Source organism: Beta vulgaris, chromosome 5, assembly GCF_026745355.1.
Source record: "Beta vulgaris subsp. vulgaris cultivar EL10 chromosome 5, EL10.2, whole genome shotgun sequence".
Classification (NCBI taxonomy): Eukaryota; Viridiplantae; Streptophyta; class Magnoliopsida; order Caryophyllales; family Amaranthaceae; genus Beta; species Beta vulgaris.
The window spans coordinates 5,154,263-5,178,236 of record NC_079206.1 but is presented as its reverse complement, the minus strand read 5'-3'; the positions used below and the strand labels follow the sequence as shown (position 1 = coordinate 5,178,236).

The 23,974-nt window shown below is 32.1% G+C and overlaps 1 protein-coding gene across 3 annotated transcripts; it reads right to left on the bottom strand.

Moving 5' to 3' along the window:
* Nucleotides 1–1,455: 1,455 nt before the first annotated feature.
* LOC104892365 (agamous-like MADS-box protein AGL19) lies at nt 1,456–19,815 on the bottom strand. Of its 3 annotated transcripts, XM_010678279.4 has the most exons (7): nt 19,151–19,804; nt 6,505–6,592; nt 4,009–4,070; nt 3,817–3,916; nt 3,595–3,636; nt 3,363–3,404; nt 1,456–1,797 (listed from the first exon to the last, which is right to left on the bottom strand). In XM_010678279.4, the coding sequence occupies exons 1-7, from the start codon at nt 19,330–19,332 to the stop codon at nt 1,663–1,665; spliced, it is 651 nt and encodes a 216-aa protein (XP_010676581.1). In that variant the 5' UTR covers nt 19,333–19,804; the 3' UTR covers nt 1,456–1,662. The 3 variants fall into 3 exon arrangements, with proteins under 3 accessions (XP_010676581.1, XP_048501082.1, XP_057250887.1); XM_048645125.2 differs by lacking the exon at nt 3,595–3,636 and having other exon boundaries at nt 19,151–19,812; XM_057394904.1 differs by lacking the exons at nt 3,363–3,404; nt 3,595–3,636 and having other exon boundaries at nt 19,151–19,815.
* Between the last annotated feature and the right edge of the window lie 4,159 nt (nt 19,816–23,974).

Sequence of the window (23,974 nt, the reverse complement as noted above, 5' to 3'; positions counted from 1 at the left end):
AAATAGTATTATGTAGCGTGTAGACTTGTTTAAGTTTTTTAATATATTAGTATAGATACATGGATATATTAGTTTTTTCAATTGCTCTTTTACAATCTAAAATCAAAATATAGTTATTCCACTCGTTTGTTATTCTCATTGATCGAAAACCCTCTTTGATCGCATGAATTTATGCTTAATTTCTTTGGGGAACATTAGTCAGTTTTTTTTAATGCAAATGAAAGAAATACATCCTAAACAAAGAGAAAATAAACATGAATAACCAGAAACAAAAACAACCAACTACAGCTAAGGAGGAATTCATCGAGGGAAAGCCATGCATGCCTCGAGCATCTCCATCTAACAATCTACTAAGAGCTATAGGAATATCCTCCAAGATCGAAATCTCCAGAGTTTGAGCCACTCCAACGTTGGCGAGCCAATTCGCAATACGGTTTCCTTTGTATAGATATATTTCCTTTGATTCTCAATATTTGAATGTGTTTGATTTTCAAAAAAACTTGAATGGACCCAGTTCACAATAATTTATTTTGCACTATGTATCATATGAAATAGTCAATTTTCATTTGATATAATGATATTTGTCTTTATAGACCTTTTATATACCACTTTTTGCGAAAAACAATCTTTTGTAATTTTTCTCGTAATTTAACTAATACCTTAAAAATTAAGAAATAACCTTACCTTGTTTTCCTAGACATTGACCGGTTGACCCAATAGTTTGCAATATTGAACACTTAAATTCCCCATATGCTCTATACGTGCACAGAGTTTGTACTCTCTTTGAGGAGGAAATGGAGAGGCAAGCATCGAAAAAGGGAAAACCCGACACTCGTGCAACATCAATAAAAAAAAAGTGGTATATAAGAACTTAGAAAGTAGTGGGTCAACGCCTGAAAACAAAATAAGGTTGTATCTCACAAAATACATAAGTTTTAAGGTGATATATTATCTCACAAAAAGTATAATATAAAAGATCTGTTTTTGATAAATTATCCTTAGATTTATAAACTTGTTGGTGACTCCAAACAAATTCACTACTCCCTCCGTCTTTTTTTATTTGCTACAAGCACTTTTTCACAAAGACCAATGAGGGAGTGGGGACCATTGACATAAATGGAATTAACAAAAAAGCAAATAGGTAAATTGTGGGACCTATGTATTATATATGGAAACATTTACAAAATCAAGAAGGGAGTGATGGCAAATTTGTAAATAAAGTGTGGGACCTATGTACTATATATGGAAATATTTGCAAATGTAGCAAATAAATTGAAACACCCCTAAATGGCAAAATGTAGCAAATAAAAAAAGACGGACGGGGTACATCGAATCGTGTTGACTGCTGTGCGAACACATGTTTACCTGTCTACCCCGCAGGCGAATTTGCATGCCTAACAAAAAATCAAACAGTTACTACTCACGGCCACAGGAAGTTAAAGTTTTTGTACTCAATTTCATAAGAGACAAGTCAACATGGTCATTTCATTCTCTCTGTAATACACTTCTCATTATTTATCAGTCAAACCACAATTCAGAAGTAGTTTGCAAATGTAAAGGTTGACAAACTAGCTTCACAAACTTGGAGATGTAAAGTGCATGAAACGTAAATTGATAGATAAAGAGCTAGTCAATGCTTTTGTAATTGTTTCAAGTTAAATTCTATGGCAGGTATCTAGTGTTGTTTCTGCTTTCTGGTGGTCCTATAAATAGTTCAGTTTCTACATCTTGCATGCTGATCTCCTGATCATCTGCTCGTTGTTGGCGACGTAGCAGATCTGGTGAAGAATTGAGAACCTGAGAAGTTGGATTTAGCAATCACCCATTAGAATTTCGCTATTATTTGTAGGGTATAAAACATTCATGCACAGAGTATGTATCCAGATATGTGTTATGATGGATACTTTATTTACAACACAAGTTTTTTTCTAAGTTAAATGCGCAACATTTTAAATAAAATTAAATTATAATACAAAATCATACATTATAGAAATCGAAACTAACAAATACATATCAAAGTTGATCGAATAAAAGAGCATCATCATTATATTCCCCTATATTATGAGATGAACCACATCTTATTGTATACTTTTGGAAAGAGAATCAAGTACATGTTGTAATTATAGGGCAACATCATGAGATACATTGATACAATACTACAATAGCTCATGAAAAAACGTGTGTTTAACATAAGTGAACAAAACCTTAATTTCTATACTATCTTTAGGTATGATTTATACTAAACTTGATCATCCTAATGTACTAGTCCACTTACGCTCCCTCTTTTTTTTTATTTATATATATGGTAAAAAGAAGTGCCCTAATCCCTAGGAAACCAAAACCTTTCATAGGTCGACCCAATTCAGCTTATCAGGCAAGGCCCCTTTAAAATAAAAGTAGGGGGTAAAGTAAGGGGAATTCCTAGTACCATTACTAGGGCTTTATCTCACAATCTTAAGATTGTTAGATTATTTCTTTCACTATATCAAGTACTACTTGGTATATGCTTCCTCATATAATTTTTACGAAATTTTCTGATAAAGACTACTACTTGTGGCATGGGGAAATAGAAGCAGAAATATCGAAAGATACTCATATTTATTATAAATCAATTATATAGAATGACCTCTAATTACATATAACCTATTATTATTAAAAGGCATTCTCATCTACCATCATTTAGTTTAATATATAGATTCACTTCTTTTGAGTGCGTATATAACCACAAAAATATGAACGAGATTCAATTTCAAGCCTTATGGACTTCATCTCATAAGATTTTACCAACTAAAGTAGTTGCCATGTACTCCAATTCAACACAAAATCACATGTTTTGTCTTCTATCAAAAGCATACTTCCGCATCAAATCAATATTGCGAATAAAATGATCATAACGGTTGTCCGTTACTCGCCAAATGTAGGACATGCAACAATCCAGGAATACTTACACTATGACTCCGTTTGGTAGGGCGTAAAACATTTTCAGTGTAAAATGATTTTCATGGAAAATAATTTACAATGGAAAACACAATTCCAAAATTAGTTTTCCGTTGTTTGGTTCGATGTAATAAAAATGATGAAGTCAAAGGAAAATGAAAGGGAAAGTAAGGAGGTAGTGAGAAGAGTGTACAAGAGAGATAAGGAAAATAGTTTTCCCTTCATTTTGAAAGGAAAATGGTTTTCCATCATTGGGAGAGTAAATTTAACCCAAGGGAAAATGGTTTTACACTCTTTTGCTAACCAAACAATGTAAAACTGAAAATAGAGGAAAACAGTTTTCCGGGAAAACGTTTTACGCCCTACGAAACGGAGCCTATAAGAAAAAAAAACAATTAGGCAACGTATGATATGAAACTACTTACCTTATCTTTCAACCGGACATTTTCTTTGATTAAGTGCTTCTCCTACGGATCCAAAATATATAACGGAAAAAATAAGCAAACGTCTAATATTTAAAATAAGTACTACAACAAATGAAGTCTTTGAAAACATGCAACTATAAAAGAAGGTAAATGACGTATGTCATTAATCTGAGCTCGTTCAATAACCTAAAAACAATCAACTTGTGCAGTAAAACTTGTGAATTTATCTTACCTCTTCATACAACTTATTAATCTGCTCTTTGTACAATGCATTCTGGGAGAAAACAGTAGTAAATTGGTTAAACCAGATCAGATATGCATGTAGCATTTATTCTGTTCACCTTAAAAAATAAGCTTTAAGACAAATAAGTTCGCATAAATAACAACAGGTAAGTTCTAAACAAGTTTATTTTAATTTAGATAAGCGCCAATAAATTCAGATAAGATTATGTACCTTTCTTGCTCGGATACTGGAAAGACTTTTATCTAATTGTTTTTCTAATTCTTGAAGCTCATCAATGGAACATGCCTCTAGACCATCTCCAAGTAATTTCCTAGAAACCCATAAAAACATGCATAAGTTGTAGAAGAGTTAGCTAGCTAGCTAGAACATGCATGATTCAATTAGTTGATTGAATTGCCTAACCGTTTAGAAAGTTCGAGACTTTTTAACTTCTTCTCAAGCTCAATAGTATCATCCTTGAATTGCTGCATGAAAAATACGGATTCTGTAAGTTGACAAATGCTGCTAAAGTGCTAATGCATGCAGTTACACAGATTGAGATATTCAGGGACATATAGAAACTCCACTCAATGATTCCGGGAAATTCTTATAAATTCATACTTCCTCGGTTTCGTTTTAAATGCAACAAATGAATATTTTATATCTCACAAATAATACCTCTTTATTGCATTAAAAACAAAACGGAGGAAGTATATTTTGTTGTGGAGTTCTGAATATATATATCAAGGTCTTGGATACACCATACAGATTCACTTGCAGTTGATTGGCCTTTCCACTCTTCCAAAAGTTCTCACCTGTAGTATAATACTTTCTTTAACTGCTTGAGATACTCATGGCGGAGCCACGTGGTAACAAGGGGTAGCACGTGCTACCCCTGCTTTTAAAAAAAAAAAAAAAATTCAAAAAATCGCCAAAAATCGCAAAAAAATTCAGCAGCGTGTTTCATTTGGGAATTTCGCTCTCTCAAGTCTCAAGTCCCCTCTCTCTCTCTCTCTCTCTCAAGTCTCAAACTCTCAAGTCGTCGGAAAATCGAGTCTCGCCGGAGTGTTTTTTCTCAACTCTTCAGTTTCGATCGTCTTCGCGTCGGAGAAACCGAGGTCCGAGAAAATGGTAAGTTTACTTTTCCGCGAATTGTAATCTAGATCTAGCCCTAAATTTGAGTCTTCTCTTAACCTTATTTTTCTTTCTTCTCGGCTCTCTAGACTCTAATGGCAGACGCAGTTTTCGTGTAAATTGGTCGGCGAGACAGCAAGTGGCGACACAGCGGCGGTTCGGCCTTTCGAGTTCCGGCGTTCAGGGCTACAGACATTCCGTCTTCCGTACTTCCGTTCAGGTAACTTTCTTTTGCTTTCCTCTAAGATTGTTATTTGGCAGATTTTTCATTGTTAGTTAAGAGTTAAATGTGTATGTGTTATGTGGAATTACTAGTTGGCAGATTTTTTATTGTTTGTTAAGAGTTAGGCTGAATTTGTGGTCTGTGGAATTTGATTGTTCATTGTTGTGAAATACTGAAGTATGATTGTTATTTGTTATTGGGTATTGGGTTGAAATTTTGATTGAGGTTAAATTTTGATTGGTTGTTGTCGTTTTTTTCATTGTTAGTTGGGCTGAATTTGTGGAAATTTGATTGATTGTTGTGAAGTATGAATGTATGATTGTTAATTGGGTTGAATTTGTAGAAATTTGATTGATTGTTGTGAAGTATGAATGTATGATTGTTAATTGGGTTGAATTTGTGGAAATTTGATTGATTGTTGTGAAGTATGATTGTTAATTGGGTTGAATTTGTGGAAATTTGGTAGTGATATATGATTGATTTGTAACATTTAGGATTTTGTAACATTTGAATTTAGTAATTACGAACTTTTTTTTTTTGAGTTTCTAGTAATGTAAAGTTGCGCTACTCCTGGTCCAGAATCCTGAATCCGCCCCTGCATCTAGTATCTAGCACTCCCTCATATCATGTTCGTCGTTGTTTCATTTTGACTATTAATATTTTTACGATCTATTTACAATAACTACGCAAAGTTGATAATTTCAATATAAACTAGCACGAATCCAATTTTATTTTACATAATAACATTTATTTTTTCGATGATTTGTAAAATTATAGTGAATAGTAATTATATTGAGATAGTAAGTAATATCACAGAAGATATGGACCCGATTGATGAAACTTACAACCTATTTTGAAATGGTCAAGCTATTTTATTGGTATGTCGCTTACATAACCTAACTTGACCGATGATATATGGTCCAACCCGACTCATGATCAATACTTTAAAACCCTAGTCCCAATTTACCATGCTTAAAATTGCAAGTGTTATTTACAAAGTAAGAAAATAAAGAAAAGGTGCATCTGAGTCTTCCTAAGCTAGCAGGAGCAACATGAGACAACAACAATATTCAACATAAACAACATGAGATTGTTGCTTTTCTTGCACTTCATTAATACAATATTAAGACCAAATCTGGTACCAATTAGATTTATATACGATTAGTTTATATGCATAACAATGCTTATGCTTACTGTACCTTCAATTTGCACGCTACTACTTACATTCTCTTTTTTCCTTTTTAAGTCATAAAAACTATCCAATGTTAGCAACCAAGTTAGATGACATATCTTGTTTCAAACTAAGTTACGGTCTCTTTTTTCCATTGAAGTCTTAAAAACTACCTCGAGGTTTAACAAACTAAGTTAGATGACATCGACACCTAATTACCTAATTAATTATCTTGAAAAGGATTGACATGTTGGTCTGCTTATTCATAAAAAAAAGAATTTAAATTCCAGTGAAATATATGAAGAATATAATTCAGACTTGCTTATGAATCGAAAAGTATATAATATAATTATATTCTACCTTTTTATATAAACAATGAATAGAAATTTACCAGCAAATTTTTTTGATCCAACACTTTACTTTTCACTCCACGCAGATCCTTCATATGCTTTTGGTACCGATCAATTGTCTTAGTCGTACTGCAACATGACAACAAAGCCATGAAAAAAAGTTACTAATGGCCATTCTATTTTGTTGAATCATAATAATATGACCAAACATACATTTGACTCACTGCAGATTGGATTTGAGATCAATTAGCCCATCTAATGGAGGAGCAACTTTTTATCATCTCGATACATGTACAGATACAAGGAAATTAAATGAACTAAGAATTGGAAGGTTACGTGGGAAATTTCTATTTTGATCTCTGATTCGGTTGAAGACTTGAAGAGTGTTCCTAAGGTCTTGTTCAACCACAATTTTTTAGGGAAGCGAATCAAGCGGCGGATTTCATGGCTCATAGGGGTCATGAAGCTTCGTCTTTATTGTATTGGTTTTCTTCTTCTGATTTGGTTTTTTCTTCCATCATCCGAAAAGGATGCTGTAGGCTAGTCCTATATTAGGAACCAAGCCTAGTTTTTCTTTCATGTAACCAAAAAAAAAAGTAAAAGGAAAAGAAAACTCTCCTTTGATCTTCTTTGGTTGGGAGTGGGGAAGTAAACAATTGCATTTTGGGTGTTTGGTTTACGAATCTCTTAATTCCTCCTTGTCTTCCCCTCTCTCATTTCCCTAGCCACCACCACTTAGGGTGTGTTTAATTGGACGAAAAATAATGAAAAGTGATTTTCCATGTAAACCATTTTCAAGTAGAAAACTCAATTTTAAATTGATTTTTCTTTGTTTGATTGCAAGGAAAGTCATTTCCTTTGAACCCATTTTCCTTTAATTTGTTTGTGTTGTGATAGTTTGATAAAGCGGGAGAAAGTGTGACTTCCCTTGCCTCCCTAGAGAAAGTAATTTTTCACCATTGAAAAATAAAGTTCAGCCCATATTTCCCTTCCTCAATCCGACCCAAACGTAGAAACAGAGAAAAGTGAGGAAAATAGTTTTCCTAAAAGAAACTTCCCTCCCAACCAAACACACCCTTAAACTTTTGAATGCAAACCACCATCTAGATCTCACCTCTAGCTAGTTTTAGGGAAGGAATTACAACCAATCAAAAACTTTTTTGGGTGGTCTAGTATTTCAAAACACGAAGAGTTCGTATATAAGATCCCATTTTGAAATCTTACAGGATTAATTCAATCATTTAGGTTATATTCCATTGGATGAAAAATATTATTTTAAATCGAAAAGAAAATTTTCATGGGAAACACAATTGTAACTCGTTTGTTTGGTTCTTCACAAGAAAACTTAAGACATTATTGTGTAGGAGCAACATCGCAATGGTGCAACTAGAAGTTGTTGGAAGAGAATTTCTAAGGGGAGAAATTTTATACAATCTTAGCGGATAGATATATAGGTCACACCACAAAAATATTGAAGTTATAAGTTTAGTATATATCCTAAATGATTAGAGGAATCTTTGGAATATGTTATTAGGTGGCATGTATGAGATATTATTGATAAATTTTCAAGATTTTTTTATGTTTATAGTTGATTGTAGATTTCTATGTAGAGAGCTTTTTAAAAGATACTATGTTACTGGTTTAAGCGAAGGTTTTGAGAAAGATTGTAAGTAGGGACACAAATCACTACGAGTAGTAAAGAACTTGCTAAGAGTGATAATCTTGTGCATTTGTTGTTGAGATCCTTCTAACAACCTACATATGAGTATAAAGTGTTATCCCACATTGAAAATGGGGAGTGGAATAAACAATTAATAAGCCTGATGACTTGCTCCTATTTCCAATTGATTTTAAGATGGAACCTCCTTGAACTTATAAATTGTCCAAACTCATCTCTATTAACGGGTGCAACCTAGGCCCATTTAACATTTGACTAAATTTAGCATTAGTTTATGATGGAATTACTCTTCTACTTCATGCTTTTGTTTGTAAAAGTAGCTAGGTAGTCAAATTTTACCTAATAAAATCTTGTGTTTTCACTCTAATTTATTGTTGTTTATTTGATTTGCTCCTTCTAAGGTTCCGATTAAATTGGTATCAGAGCTACAAGTTGAATATTTGCCTTATGGGTGTATCTGGAGCCAAAGTTGTGATCTTTGGGGTTAGGACTCAAGGAAAGACATGAACTTGGGTAATATTTCAAGCTCTCAATTTCACAATTTGATGGAAATGTGAACTATACAGTTCAAGTTCGACGGAATATTTGTTGGTGGAACAAGGATTTGATGATGCGATCCTTTAGAAGAAGTCATGTGAGATGAATGATCCAAAGTGGAGATCAATAAAGAAGAAAGCAATAGGTACTATTCGGCTTGTAGTTGCTCCTAATATTAAGTGTAATTATTTGAAGCTAGTAGATCTTCAAGAGTTATTAGAGAAATTGGAGATAGTTTATTCTTCTAAATCCTTAACTAATAAGTATAGTGTTTGAGATGGGAGTTGTAAATTAAGGATTGAGATCTTATTTTTTTCACCCTCTATAAGGCAATATAAATTTTTAGGATGTTGCAACACATTTGAATAATAGTTATAGAATGCTAATGAGAAGATCATTAACCATGTGCAAGCTTTGTTATTATTAACATTTCAAAATTATGTAGGCCAAGTCATGAATTCTGTATTTGTTGGGAGAATGAGGTTACTTTTGGTCAAGCTTTGGCAATATTGAGAAGGAATGATGATATGATGACCAAGACTAGTAGAGAAGAGAATAATTTAATTGAAGATAGAATTATGGGAAATTTTTCACATCATGGAAGAATTCAAGAGAGTAAATTTGATGAACAATATGTGAGGGTTATATCACAATTTAAGCTCAGCAATAGTTACAAAAAATGTTACCAAGACCAGTATAAAAAGAAGGGTCACATCAAAGATGTGTGCAAGCAAAGGATAGAAGACATCAAGAGATTGAAGATGTCTCAAGAAGGGTGAAGAATGATGCCAAGGAAAAAGGGAGGTGGTTGTGAATTATGTATGATAAGGATGATCAAATTCTTATGGTAGAAGATGAAGGTGCTTGTCAAGGGGAGTACACAATGATGATAAGTTGAAGGCATTGGTAATGTGAGGTATGTGCCAAGCATGGAGAGCGATATCTCACTTGGAAGATTAGAGAGTAAAGGTTATTCCTTTAAAGCTCAAGATTGAGTTTTGAAGATAGCTAATGAAAGCATGGTGATCATGAAAAAAATGAAAAGACATTATGTGTGATACAACGAAGCTTTGAAAAGGTAGATGACATTCATGATGGATGAAGATTAGTATGGTGATGAGGAGATGTTTTTGGAGGAGCAAGAATTGATCAAATGCGCAATCAAAAACATTTTGGAAGAAAAAATAGGTAGTGAAGTTCCTAATTTTTTTTGGATGGTGGATCTACCTGAGCAAGCACATGCGCCAGGGGAACGTATTAGAGTTGGGTTGACTACTCTAACTATGGCGGAATATTTTCGAGATATGTCCTTTAGACGACAACAGGGTATAGGCCATAGGGATTTTGTGAGTAGTTAAATTTCCTTATTAGAATTAAGCTAAGGAATACCCTAAAGGATTAGAGTAATCATTAAAATATGTTAGGTGGCATATATGGGATATTAGAGACCATTAGAAGGACTTTTTTTATTTAGGGGAAGGTTTAGAGAAAACTTAAGTAGAAAATCTAAATTAACAACGAGATTGCTAAGAGTGGTTATCTTGAGAGCTTGCTTGTGAGAAAATTACTCTTATGATTCAAATTTTTTCTTCTATAGAAGTGTGTTATCAAACTACACTTTAACATCTTGTGTTTGTGCTCTTGTTTTTATTGCTTATATAATTTATTTATTTTCCCTATAAAATTTGTAAGAAATAAAGAAAAAATGAAAATGGATGAAAGAGGAAGGATGGGAAAGGAGAGAGTAAAAAGAGGAAATTAAGGAATAATAATGGAAATGTGGAATACAATCTTGATCTTTTCATGAAAATGGTTTCCATTATTAGGAGAACTAATTTGAGATAGAGTAAATGCAAAGCATGGGTTGTATACTTGTATTTAATCATTGATTTGCAAATTAGTAAAGATTATTATTGTAATTGTCATTTATTAGCTTATAAAATCTTTCTTTTTTGTTAAGCATGTAAATGGGAATCTTGAAAGTGCTCTCCAACTAGCTCTCCGAAAAAAGAAAATATGGAGAGCTAATTCTTATCATCCAACAATAGAGCTTTTGAGTATATCTTGAGTGTATTTGAGTATTTCCATGAAGACGCTTTTAAAAGTATTTTTTGAAGGAGATACCATTTGGGAGAAATGGGATATGACTCTCCATTGCCTTAACCAATCAATTGGCGACACATGGCACAAATGAATGAGTTTTATTAATCAACATGGAAACCATTACATAGTGAAAATACAAAAGGGAGAGCTCTTTAAATAGTTTTATTGTTGCTAGTTGTGTTTAGATATAGTTTTTGGAGTAACTTGAAGAGAGAGAATAGTATAGAGTTTATTAGAGACTAGAGAACCATTAGAGCATATATAATGGGATTCTTGGAAGGGCTCTCCAACTAGCTCCCTAAGGAGAGACAAAACGAATAGTTATTTCTTACCCAACAACGAGACTCTTGGGTGTGTATCTAGTATATATCTCCGTATAGACACTTTAAAAATTGTCTATTGGAGAAGATATAATTTGGGGAAAATGGAAAATGGCTCTCTATTGCCCCCCCCCCCAACCAATCAATTATGACACATGGCACAAGGAATGAGTTTCGTTAATTGACATGAGGAATATTATATAGTGAAAAATGAACAGAGAGCTCTTTAAAGAGCTTTATTATTGCTATGAATTTTTAGAAATAGGTTTTGAAAATAGCTTCAATATAGAGAATAGTGGAGAGTTTATTGGAAAGTCATTACCATTATACATGTTCTTACAAAGATTATTTCTAGGGGTCTTAGACACATGAGCAGAGTGAGCAACCACTCAGGATCCCCAATTTTAAGGGGCCCCACCTATATTTTTTTTCTTAATTTTTAGGTTCTTTGAGTTTAGAAGGAAAATATATAAATTTGTTAATCCAAATTTTTTGCCGCTAATCTATATACGTTTTTTTCTTCATATTTCATAACTTATTTTAGTTTTATCCTTGGTATATCTTTACTATATATTCTTTTAAATCTAAGTTGTCTCCTTGCTGAAAATGAAAATAACATTGAAGTATTTAAGAAAGCTAATTCATTTATCAACCATTTTTTATAAAAAAATTAAATTAGTTATTAATAATACTGGATTAGAGATCCATTTTATATCTCTATAAGACCTGAATTTAATGCATGTCATAGGGCCCCTAATTTAAATTGTCTGAGAAGTCCCTAAAAGAAAAAGTTATGCCATCAATAGAGCATATCCATTACGTGACATTCCACACTCGTGCAAGGGTCCTACCATCACGTCATCTCCATATTAATTAGATTTAAATAAAAAAAACCAAAAAGATTTTCTTTAATAACTCACAACTAATATTAAAAAGATATAATTTCTACCTTCCCCTGTAAATAAAAAAATATCATTTTGGCCAATGAGCCAACATCAATTTGATACTCATTTACTGTAAATAAACTTAATCAATTAGTTCATCACAATCTCTTAGATTATAAAATGAAATAAAGTCAAATATGGACCTTCACATTAAGATTAGACTTCGATATACAAATAGATATAAATAACAAATCATAATATCTTATAAATCAGAACTATGTAAAGTAATCACTCGAGCTATTAACTAGTTTCATTTAAATCACAATCATCTCAAATCGTTATTAATAGTACTTCCATTGTTGACCTTATTTGAGTCTAGGACTCTAGGTTACGTAATTAAGACATCAAAAATGCCATTATCTCAAGTTTCTACTAGTTATTAGGCCCGGGCTATGCCTCGGATAAGAAAATTTTTCATTTATTAATATTGTATTTTGATATGATAACACTAAATACAATTTAGTCTAGTGGTTAAAACTTTAGTACATGAACTTGAGGTTATGGGATCAGAACATATACTATGCAATTTCTAAATTTTTTTATTATACATGGATTACATGAACTAAAACTCCCTAGGGAGAGCGTCACGTGGCACCGTTCCTCGTTTGCGCACGCTTTTAATATATTAGTATAGATTTGCTTCAAGACCATTAATGATTTGCCAAATATATACCTATGTGCAGTAAATGACATACTCATCCTCCCCAGTTCTAAGACCTTGGAACGCCGCTAACAAGACTTCTTCCTAACTGACAAATTAGGTTTCACGATGAGCTCTAATACAACCTATTGTAACTTGGACTCCAAGACTAGGGATACTAAGTACTTGCTCACTTTAGAAATAGTCGCGCCGTTTGCATAATATTTACTATTCACATGTTACACTTTGATTGTCTTTGGTGATTTATATTGTAGGAAAAATATCTTCATGTGGGATCCTGTTAGATGCGTCTCAACATATATTTTCTTAATATCAACTTTTAATAATCTTTACTTATTGATAATCAAATATATGAATGGTTGAAAACATATATCGACAAACGTGAAACATGACATGGTGTAATTATTTCTAAACGGATAAAGTATTAGCTATTAATACAAACATGCAGTATATGTTTTTTTTTCCCAAAGGGGCATAATAGTTGTACTTAATTTTGAGAAAAGAAAGTTGTTTATGAAATTTTAAAGTTTTAGTACTTTGAGTACTTAGCACATGATCTATCAATAAATTTCAAATTAATTAAGTTTCAATGAAGCGATCATCCAAAAGCCTTAATAAGCAATTGATCAATTAGTAATAGTCTAATAGATAATACTCCCTTCGTTTCATTTTAATCTACACACCTACACTTTTCACGCATGCCAATGCAAAACTTTGAGGACATATATCTATAGTTTTCTATTTGTATAAATTATAAAAAGTACATATTAATAAAATACCTACTAAAACGAATCTAACAAGATCCTACATGACTATGTTTTTATTCACGTATAAATCACAAACGAGTGTCAAAGTGCAATTCGTGAATAGTGTAAAACGTCAAAGTGTAACAATTAAAATGAAACAGATGGAGTATTAGATAATATGAATATGACATGAAAATCCCTATCTCCTACTTTAACCCATTTTTATTTGTTTATTTATTTTAACTTCTTTCTCTCTCCTATTTTACTCACCCCACACCCCCATACAAATGGGTTCTCCTTGATATCTATAGAAACAGTAACAAGGAAGATCTTTAGGAAACGGAGGAAGTAGTTTATAACTACTTATCTACATGATTGTTTAGTTCACATAAGAATTGAACTCAACAGAAAGTTTATTCACTTCTATATTCTTGACGAGTCAACTAAAGTGTCTATATTATGTTATTCATTTTTCATACTTAAAAAGTATATACGTTTACTAAAAAAAGTATACTTCCTCTATTTTTTCTTATTGATTCCAACCAAAACTAGTAGTAGTTATCAAAGGAATAAATCCTATTATAGACTTATAGTGGAGAATAATTAATGTCAACCTCTCGTATGAACCTAATTAAAGCAGTTAAAAGTGAACATAAAATAATTAGGATTCTAAGCATCAAATAAGAGAAGGTTTCATCTCTTATTCGTTTTCCATAACCAAAGGAGATGATGAAGCTCAGATATTTTCTCGTTTAGTCAATTTTTTTAATACATTGAGAACAACAGAGATATAGTCTTGTACTTGTGTGTTACAATTGATAACGATGTTGTCCGGTAAGAGAACTTTTGAACAAGTAGCAATTACTCTAACATTTTCCTTGTAATACTCGAAGAATTTAATTAACTTATTAAAATCCAGAAAATTATTCTTCTTGAATGTCTATTTTCCCATCCTAATATGTGTTCACAGCTAGAAGAAACCCATACACTAGAAATAACAACAAACTAGTTTTTAGGCCCGGGCTATGCCACGGGTAAGAAAACAGTTTCATTTATTAATATAATATTTTATAATAATAACACTAAATACAAATTAGTCTAGTGGTTAAAACTTTAGTATATGTACTTGAGGTCTTGGGATCAAACCCTATGCTATGTAATTTCTTAATTTTTTTATTGAACATGGATTACATGAACTAAAAATCCCTAGGGAGAGCGCCACGTGGCACAATTTCTTGTTTTCGCACGCCTTTTAATATATTTGTATAGATACACACAATGATATATATGTCTCAAAAGGAAAAGACTAGGAGAAACAAACACCTTAAACATCTATATAAATGCACCCACATCTATATAAATGCACCCAAAAAGATTTGTTAAGGCCGCACCCAATCATAAGGAGAAAGAGTCAATTTCACAAGACAAAAGAGGTTCCATCTTAAAATCATACTCCAAAATATATTTTTCATTTTTTTTTCACGCTAATTTATGCAAGTAGAATCTAAGACAGATAGTAAAGATTTTTTGTTTATTTAAATAAATGTTGTATGTGAAAAGATGATTTTAGGAGAGAGACTGGAGAATAATTGGTGAAAGAGCATTAATTGTAACATTTTAGTTGAATAAACAAAGGAAAAAACAAAATTCAAGAAGCAAATAAATGATGGGACACGGTTTTTCTAGACAAATTACGAAAAAATGTGGAACTAAATATGAAAATGAGAACTATATTTTGGGACACCTAAAATGAAAATGGGAACGATATTTTGGGACGGAGGGAGTATAATAATAAGAGAAGTAACCATTTTGCATTATAAAGTGAATGTGGGATATTCACATGTATTGTGCGCTATACATCATAGCTTCAACACTCCCCTTTACATGTGAAGTACCTTTTTCGATTGGCCCAGAGTAAATTATTAATGGTCCCAACCGTGGGTTTGGCTCTGATACCATGTTAAATATGGGTCTTATGCCACACCCATCACAACTCACAAAGAGAGAGAGTCCACTTCACAAGATAAAGAAGGTTCTAGCTTAAAACCATATGGCAATAAAAGGAGAAGTGCTTGTGCATTATAAAGTGAATGTTGAACACTCAAATGTGTTGTGCGGTATATACATATAGCTTCAACAAGATTAATGTTAAATACAATGTTCTCTACCATGATTCACCATTCAATAATCAGAATGCCAATATGCCTCTTTTTGTGGAGAAAGGTTTGATAAATAGTCACTTTTACTTTGAAACAACCCCCATAAGTTGGCTTCTTATATATACACCACAAATAAGTTGTAGAGCTAGAAAACTTAACAAAACTTGTAGATAAGCCAATGATGCAAGCAAGTATATACTCAAATGCCTAGGTACACCCTAACAAACACTATAAATTCACATCCAATAATATGAGAAGGGGTTCTAACAAGAGCAAGGCTTGATGGCTAAATATAAACTAAGGGAACTCTTGTCGCTTATGTTACTCAGACACGGATTGAGAGTCTATTCGGATACGGGTATCCAAGTGTCGGACTCGGCTGTTTTGTAGAAATAAGTCAAGTTTTTAGTTTAAAATGAAGTATCCAAGTAAAGTATCGTGTCGAACACGACACGACAAGACACAACACCTCGTTTTTGAGGTAAATGAAGGTGCTGGAGTAACACTGCTTGTCGCATGAGTCTAGGGGTCATCTTTGTAAATTCAGTTGGTGTAGGGCCTAGAGCCTTGTATATATGTTCATAGTTAATAAAATTTTATCCAACTACAGCTTTTCTTCTCGCAAAGCTTATTGCTCCTCAATCTTTCCCATGGCTAGTAAACCATTCACTTGGCAGGTCAGAAGTAAGTATAACAGAAAATTAGGTTTTTGCTAAACTTGACTTATTATAACCTTGCTAGTTCCATGTTTAAAACTTATGTTGTACACAGTATTAAAACGTAGTATAGGGCTAAAGGCTAACTTAAGATGACCTTTGTGTGTGCTTGGCAAGATAGTATATATTGCAAAAGACACCAATTTCATTGCATTTAAATATGTCCAAGTGTTAACTTAATGTATATATGTTTGGTTGGACAAAAAAAATTTCCTATGGAAAGTGGCTTTCTATAAACTCATTTAACTTTGTTTGTTGTGTATCGTTTGATAGAATGAGAGAAAATGGGGGCTTCGTTTACCTAGAAGGTAAATTTCCACCCTTGAAAAATGAGGTTCGATTCATATTTTTATCATCCGGTCTAAACCAAACAGAGAAAAGTGAAGAAAATAGTTTCCACTTTCCTCCCAACCAAACACACACTCATGCCAATATATAGTCAAACTGGTTGAAATTGATACAACTAACAAAAAGCATGTGTACAATTTCTGCTGCAATAAGTGAATATGTGCAGGTAGTATTGCTGTAATACATTACATTTTGCAAACCTTTTTTTAGACATTAATCAATATATGTAAAGATAAATATATATTTCATACATATAAAGAAATCATCAATAATGCACGGCAGCAAAGCAGATGCCAAAGAAATACACTTCAATTTTCTGCTAATGGAATAACATATTTTGTGTTTTGGAAGTAATTAAGAGCCGAGAAATCTACATCTCCATATGATATCAAACACTTTTGACAAAAAAATAGAAGATAATCTCACATAAATTAGTGTGAAGGTAATCTTAATTAGTTCTATCACATCCCAAAATAGTAAGACATGTATTAAAAGACACATATTCGTTTGGAAAACAAATCTCTTTCATTATCCCAAAATTAAACTTTGAAATCTACACTACATTTTCATGTAATTTAGCATTTGTTAGAAAATGATAGCTAAAGTGGGAAAGGTATGTTTAAACAGGTGATATACAAGTACATTGCCTAAAGTTAACATTTGTATGTATGTAAGTATATACATACAAATACATACACACATCCAGCTCCTCACACGTCTATAGAGAAGAGAATCGGACCACTGACTACATCGCTTCTCAAAGCCATACTATGCCTACCAATCAAGATATTGATCCAACTTTTCGTTCATGGTAAATTTTCTTATTATATTACTCGAGATTGGTTAGCCAGTCTTGAAGGAAGACCGTCCTAATTTATGAATACATCTTAGTTCTTACTCATTCTATATGATAAAAATCAGTGTTACTTCAGCACCTTTATTGACCTCAAAAAACGGGGTGTCGTATCGGACACTTGGATACTTCATTTTAAACTAAAAACTTGACTTTTTTCTACAAAATAGCCGAGTCGGACACTTGGACACCCGTGTCTGAGTAACATAGATAAAAATACAACAAACTACTTGTGCATAAAACAACATTCCTAAAACTCTCTTTCTTTTTTTCCCTCTTCTCTCTCCTCCCCCACAAAACCCTAACTTTCAACCTACAGGCTACTACCATTCTTTTGGACGGTGGTAAGCCCATTTTCTCCTTTTGTTACTAGTTTTTTTATTATTTATGTTTCTAATAAACTTTAGTCTTTCTCTAATGGAGAGTTTTTCTACTTATATATTGGGTTATATCAACCCATATATTGGGTTTTATCTCTCTCCATGTGAGAGTTTGAAGACTTTATTTTCGGGTTTTTGTGTAATTCAAGAGGTTGATTTGTTGATCGAAATTTGTGCGGAGTTGCAACATATGTCAAGACTTCGTTTACAATCACTTGAAATGAAACCAAGTTCTAATTCAAAACTACAAAAGGTTGACAGACCCCCTTGCATAAGGCTGCATCAGATAGTGATGTGAAATACGATGGTTTTCAGAAGTGTTAGATCTATTCAACGATCATGGTTTTATCATATTAGAATTGTATTTATTTCATTATGATATGTATTTGTTTAGTATTGATTTATATTGTAAATGTCGTGTGACTTTGAAATTTGAGCTAATGAATTAATGCTAATTTTCAATGCAAGCATAAACTGATATTGCCAAAAGAGTAAATTAAAGTAATTATGAAGACAATATTTACTGACACAGATGCACTGAAACAAAACAGCAAAGCCTGGGAAAAAAACACCCCCACCCTTCCAAAAAAGGGAAAAAAGATTATGTCTATCTTCTCAATGACATACTCCTATACTAGACTAGTAGTAGTACTACCTGATATTAGTATCAAGTATATCTGCAAACACCATTCTTAATTATACTCCTAGCTAACTCTGGTAATACTGTATGAACTTAATACTTAGAATGGACCACCTTCCCAACATCACAATCTCACCAAAAGATTCTTCAAATCCTTTCAATAAATAAATAATTTAAACTAAAATCAAGAAAAAAAAATTAATAATTTGGGGTTGGGGGAGGTGAAAACTGAATAGGGTATTGCATGAATTATAGAACTCATTAACTTATTAAACTGATTCCTAATTTTTTGTGAAAAGATGAACCAATCAGCAGGTCTAAAGCTTAAAGATTAATGCAAACTCCAAGAAAAATTCACACCCATTATTTTTATAAAATTTTCACATTCATATCAAAACAAATAATGTAGAATCCAAGTATTATAAGTAAAAAAAAATCATACTTTCTCCGTTCTGAAATAAATGAAACGCTTCTTAGGAAAAACTTTTACATAAATGAGAGAAAATGAAAGAATCGTTTCATTTATTTAAAGAATGGAGGAATTAGTAAAAAAGAAATACTCTTGCTAAAAATCTAAGATAAAGTAGGTAAAAATTGCTTACCTTGAGCTTGCGAATTCATAGAGTTTTCCAGAAGGAGAAAAAATGATAAGTGCAACTTCAGCATCACAAAGAACTGAAAGCTCAAAAGCTTTCTTCAACAACCCATTTCTTCTTTTTGAGAAAGTCACTTGTCTGCTTGAATCATTTTCAATTCTCTTCATTTGGGTTTTTCCTCTCACCATTTTTTTTTTTTTTCAAAAAACCCAAAAATATATAACAAAAAAAAACCCAGATGAAAAATCAAACAATTTGATTTATAAGATGATAAAATTGAGCAAATTAAAGATAACCCAGATGAAAAAAAGCTAAAAAGATGAGATCTTTAAGGTATGAAAAATGAGAAACCCTAGAAAAAAAAAATGGAAGAAAGAAATTTGTTAATGGTGGGTTTGTGGGGAGAATAATGAGAAACAAAGACACTACTGTTCCCTGTTTGTTCAACCACTTTTACAAAGTCTTAAAATTTATTTTCTCTCTCTTCTGATAAGAAAATAAAAGAAGGGACCTTGAGGACTCAAAACCTCATCTCTTTCTTCTTTTGGTAATCTGAGAAAGAAACGGGAAAAACCGAAAAAGAATAATTTTATTAAAGGAAAGATGTAGAAATAATAATAATACTAATAAAGAGAATATATTTGTGTGCATCGTGCAACTCAAGGAGTGTTCAATCTCATTGGTTAAGATTTATTTGTAAAATTGATAAAATATGGGGATTTCAAGGTAACCTGGTGCGATTCCAATATCAGGTGACAACTGACACCTGGATGGTAAAACTTGTTATTTTATCTATTTTATGTTTTTATCAAATTTTATTGTTGTTTTATTAAAAGGAAATTTGATCGTGGGAACTGGGAAGATTACCTCTTAGGCTCTTTGTTTCACTTAGTTTGGTTGGCGAGATTAGTTCAATTCAATATGGTTAGAGGTGATCATGGGCGGGGCGAGTTTGGGTCGGGTCGCTCCAAAAAAAACCATCGGGCGGGATGGGTCGGGTCAAAATTTTGTGCTCAAAACCCGCTATTTCGGACCAAAAAATAAACTAAATTTTTTTTTTTGGCTTTTCAATAGCAAAACAAAAAATTCAGCCCAAAAAGCAGGTCAGGCTAAAATGATCAGCTCTAAATATGATCTAGTGCACTTCATACTAGTTTTTGTCTCGAATGATATGTCCCGTATTATTTACCAATGTGTATTTGAAGTCTTCAAAAATAGAAATAATATATCGTCTTTAAATGATTTACCCTCCCCCCCCCCAAAAAAAAAAAAACACCATGAGTATTATAGTATATTTGGTTAGTGCATTAGTATATCAGCATATCAAAAGAGAGGTCATGGGTTCGAATCTTGAAACATACATTATTATTAGAGTTGGGATTGAAATAAGTTGAATTGAATTGAGCTAGACTGTATTAAATAGAGAGAGAGAGAGAGAGATGGTCTAGTTAGTTCAACTCAATACAGTTAAGTTCGATTTAATATGATCTAGTTCAGTTTAATAAAGTTTAATTCTATTTAATACAGTCTAGCTCAATTCAATTCAACTTATTTCAATCCCAACTCTAATTAATTTCATTGTTATTAAAACATTATCATCAATATGTGATTATTACTTAGTAGTAAAATCTTACTATAAATATATGATTATTGTTATTAGTATTACTATCAATTCAATTATAATAATATGTGTTATGAAAAAATTATTATTATTATGGGTAATGTTATATGTAGTCCAAAGGGGTACATATAAGCATTAAATACATTTCTTTAAATGGAAACAGTTTAATAATTCAAGACACATTTTCACATCAACTGAGGTAATAAATGCTTTATTCAATATTTTATTTCCATTTTAAGCACCTTATACATAGCCCTAAGGGCTATGTATATCATTTTCCTATTATTATTATTATTATTATTATTATTATTATTATTATTATTATTATTATTATTATTATTATTATTATTATTATTATTATTATTATTATTATTGTTATTATTATATATAATTTAGTTCAATTTAGCTTAGAAGATTGAGGCCTTATTGACACGCCTAGCCCCTATTTTTTTTGACTTATATTTTAGATTTTCAAATCAGTATAGTTTCATTCAATTTAATCGTTTAATACAAGTTAACTCAACTAGTCTTTCCTCACAAGTTCACTTTAATTACTTTATTTCGATTCTATGTAGTTTGATTCACCCAAAGTCAATTTTACAAAAAATGGCCTTGTAGTCCTCTATTTTAACTTTGTAGTTGCAACAAATCTACTATGGTCTAATTCAATATGATTCTAGCACAAATAAGTTCGAAGTTTTTATTCAATAAGTTGAAAATAATATAGCCTCAGTTGCAACTTGTAACATATTTACATATCTCTTTTCGCAAGTTTTTTCATTCTCTTTAAATTTTTTTAAAACGTTACACCTCGATTCCACCTAGCCCTTTTTTTGCTTCACTTTTTACTCCCATAGGAAGTATGCTCGAAGTACTTGTAGCAACTATATTGAGACAAAGGAAAAAAATATTTTTGAGTAAAATAGATATGTATTGTCTTTCTTTCTTTTTTATTTTAGACAGTTTACTTCCATGCTTGTCAATGTGTAACTTGACTATAATTATCTTTCTAGTGTAAATTTAGTTAATTGATAATAGCCATATAACGTCCAATTGAGTATAACTATCTTTATAAGTAGCCTCTTTCAGGGGAAAGATTAAGTAGAAAAGAAAGGCGAGATTTTTTAAACTAAGATAAATTGAATTGAACTGAGAGAAATTGAAATGATAAGAGAAATTGCACTGCACTGAACTACATGGTCTAAACTTGTGCACTTTTATAATCTTTCTAAGTACTTGTGTTTGATAACTTCATTATCTTGTGAAATGGAGTGATTACTACTTTAATAGTCCTTCCTCACTTCATTTACTAGCCCAAACAGACTCAACCCTCATGAGTTAGAGGTAAGAAAGTGATTTCAACTCATAAGAAAACTTCTCGAGATTGAAAATTGGAAATTTATATCCAAAGCAAATATCTACCCAAACAACCCAAATATGGGGTTGATGAGAATCGAACTCTCGAGTTCCGACCATAAGTTTAGGAGATGGGAGGCTACTCCAGAACAGCTCCAGTGCATTTGCGGGGGTGGGGTTAGTGATTGAAACTCTGAGAACAGCTCTTTTACTGACAACTTATTGGAGCAGGTGACCTCAAGTCAGAGAAAGGCAAAGGTAGGATGCAAACAGGAGACAGTTCTGTCGGTTGCCGGTTTCTGCACAAATTTTACAAGCCATCCATAACAAGAAATTTTAAATTAGGGGTGAAATTGGATTTTTTAATTGTCACCGGTGATTGTGATTGGCTCCTCCGTACTTTTGTGGGCCATACTGTCCGTACAATTTTTATCACCCACACCCAATGAGACGGTGCCAGCACGTCCTTTACTAAAACCTGTCACGTGGCTTCTCCTTGTGCAATGCATTGCTGTGTAGGTTCATTCAGCTTTTCCAGATTAACTTTTTTTTTTTTTGATTTCGCAATTCCCATTAACAAGGCTAAAGGTCTCGTGCGATGTTACTAGAGTAGGTGGATCCAAGTCATCCAACTTATTAAAGATAAGAGTAATTAATAAGATTTGTTATATTTACCTTATAGTGTTTATCTAAGCAAATAAGTTCTGATAAGTTGAGTTAAAAGTTTATATAAATTCGGACAAGGTCTAATAGAAATTGTAACTTCAATTCAGTGAAAATAAATTCTAATACTTTCATAAAATAAGTTCTAATAACGATATATAAATAAATTCAGATAAGCAAAAATAAGTTTAATAGAGCATGCCGTTAGTTTTGAGTTTTTTCTTTAATATTATCAGTTATATTATATTTTTGTTCTAAATGATATCAAATGAGGGAAATCTTTCGACCCAAGTACTTAATCCGTTAAAGAAACAAGTTGAAAAACTCAACTCTAACTTGATTTATATATCAAACAGGCTGGGTGTTCACAAGTAATAATTAACCATCTCGAAATAATATTTCGATTCGATAATCGAAATCGTTTAGGTCGGTACCGCCTAAGTGATTAGTCGTTTAGCTGATACGGTTTTCCAGTTAACTGTTAATTGTTGTTCAAGTTATACTTTTATATTTTGCTTCATGTAAATATATATTTTCTATTTTTGTGTGTATATATGATTAAGTATGTATTATATATACCCTATATATAAAAATATATTATAAAGTGGATAATATATTCATTGGAAAATATAATAATATAAGAATTAACTCTATTTCCTAATCATAGTAGTATATTACTCCCTCCGTTTCCTAAAGATCTTCCCTCTTTCCGTTTAAGTGCGTTTCTAAAAGATCTTCCCTCTTTTACTTTATTCTTCATTTGGATTTTTTTCCCTTTTTACCCTCATGTCCCTATCATATGGTCCACCATTATATTATTAATTCAATTTTACTCCATTTCTCTCTCCTACTTTAACCCATTTTTATTTGTTTATTTATCTTAACCCCTTTATCTCTCATACTTTACCCACCCCACACCCGATACAAATGGATCCTCCTTAGTATCTGTATGAACAGTAACAAGGAAGATCTTTAGGGAAACGAAGGAAGTAGTACTAAACTTTCCAGATAATCATATACTTTCTCTAATTATTGTTACTTAGTAACAAATATTATAATTAATCTCAACTTCTATTTATCGCCCTAAAACTACTTAAAATCGCCCAAAAATCATTTTTTTAGATAATTTTACCCTTCTTCTTTTTTTCACACCACCCACCATCCCCACCATGACCACCACTTCCCCCGCC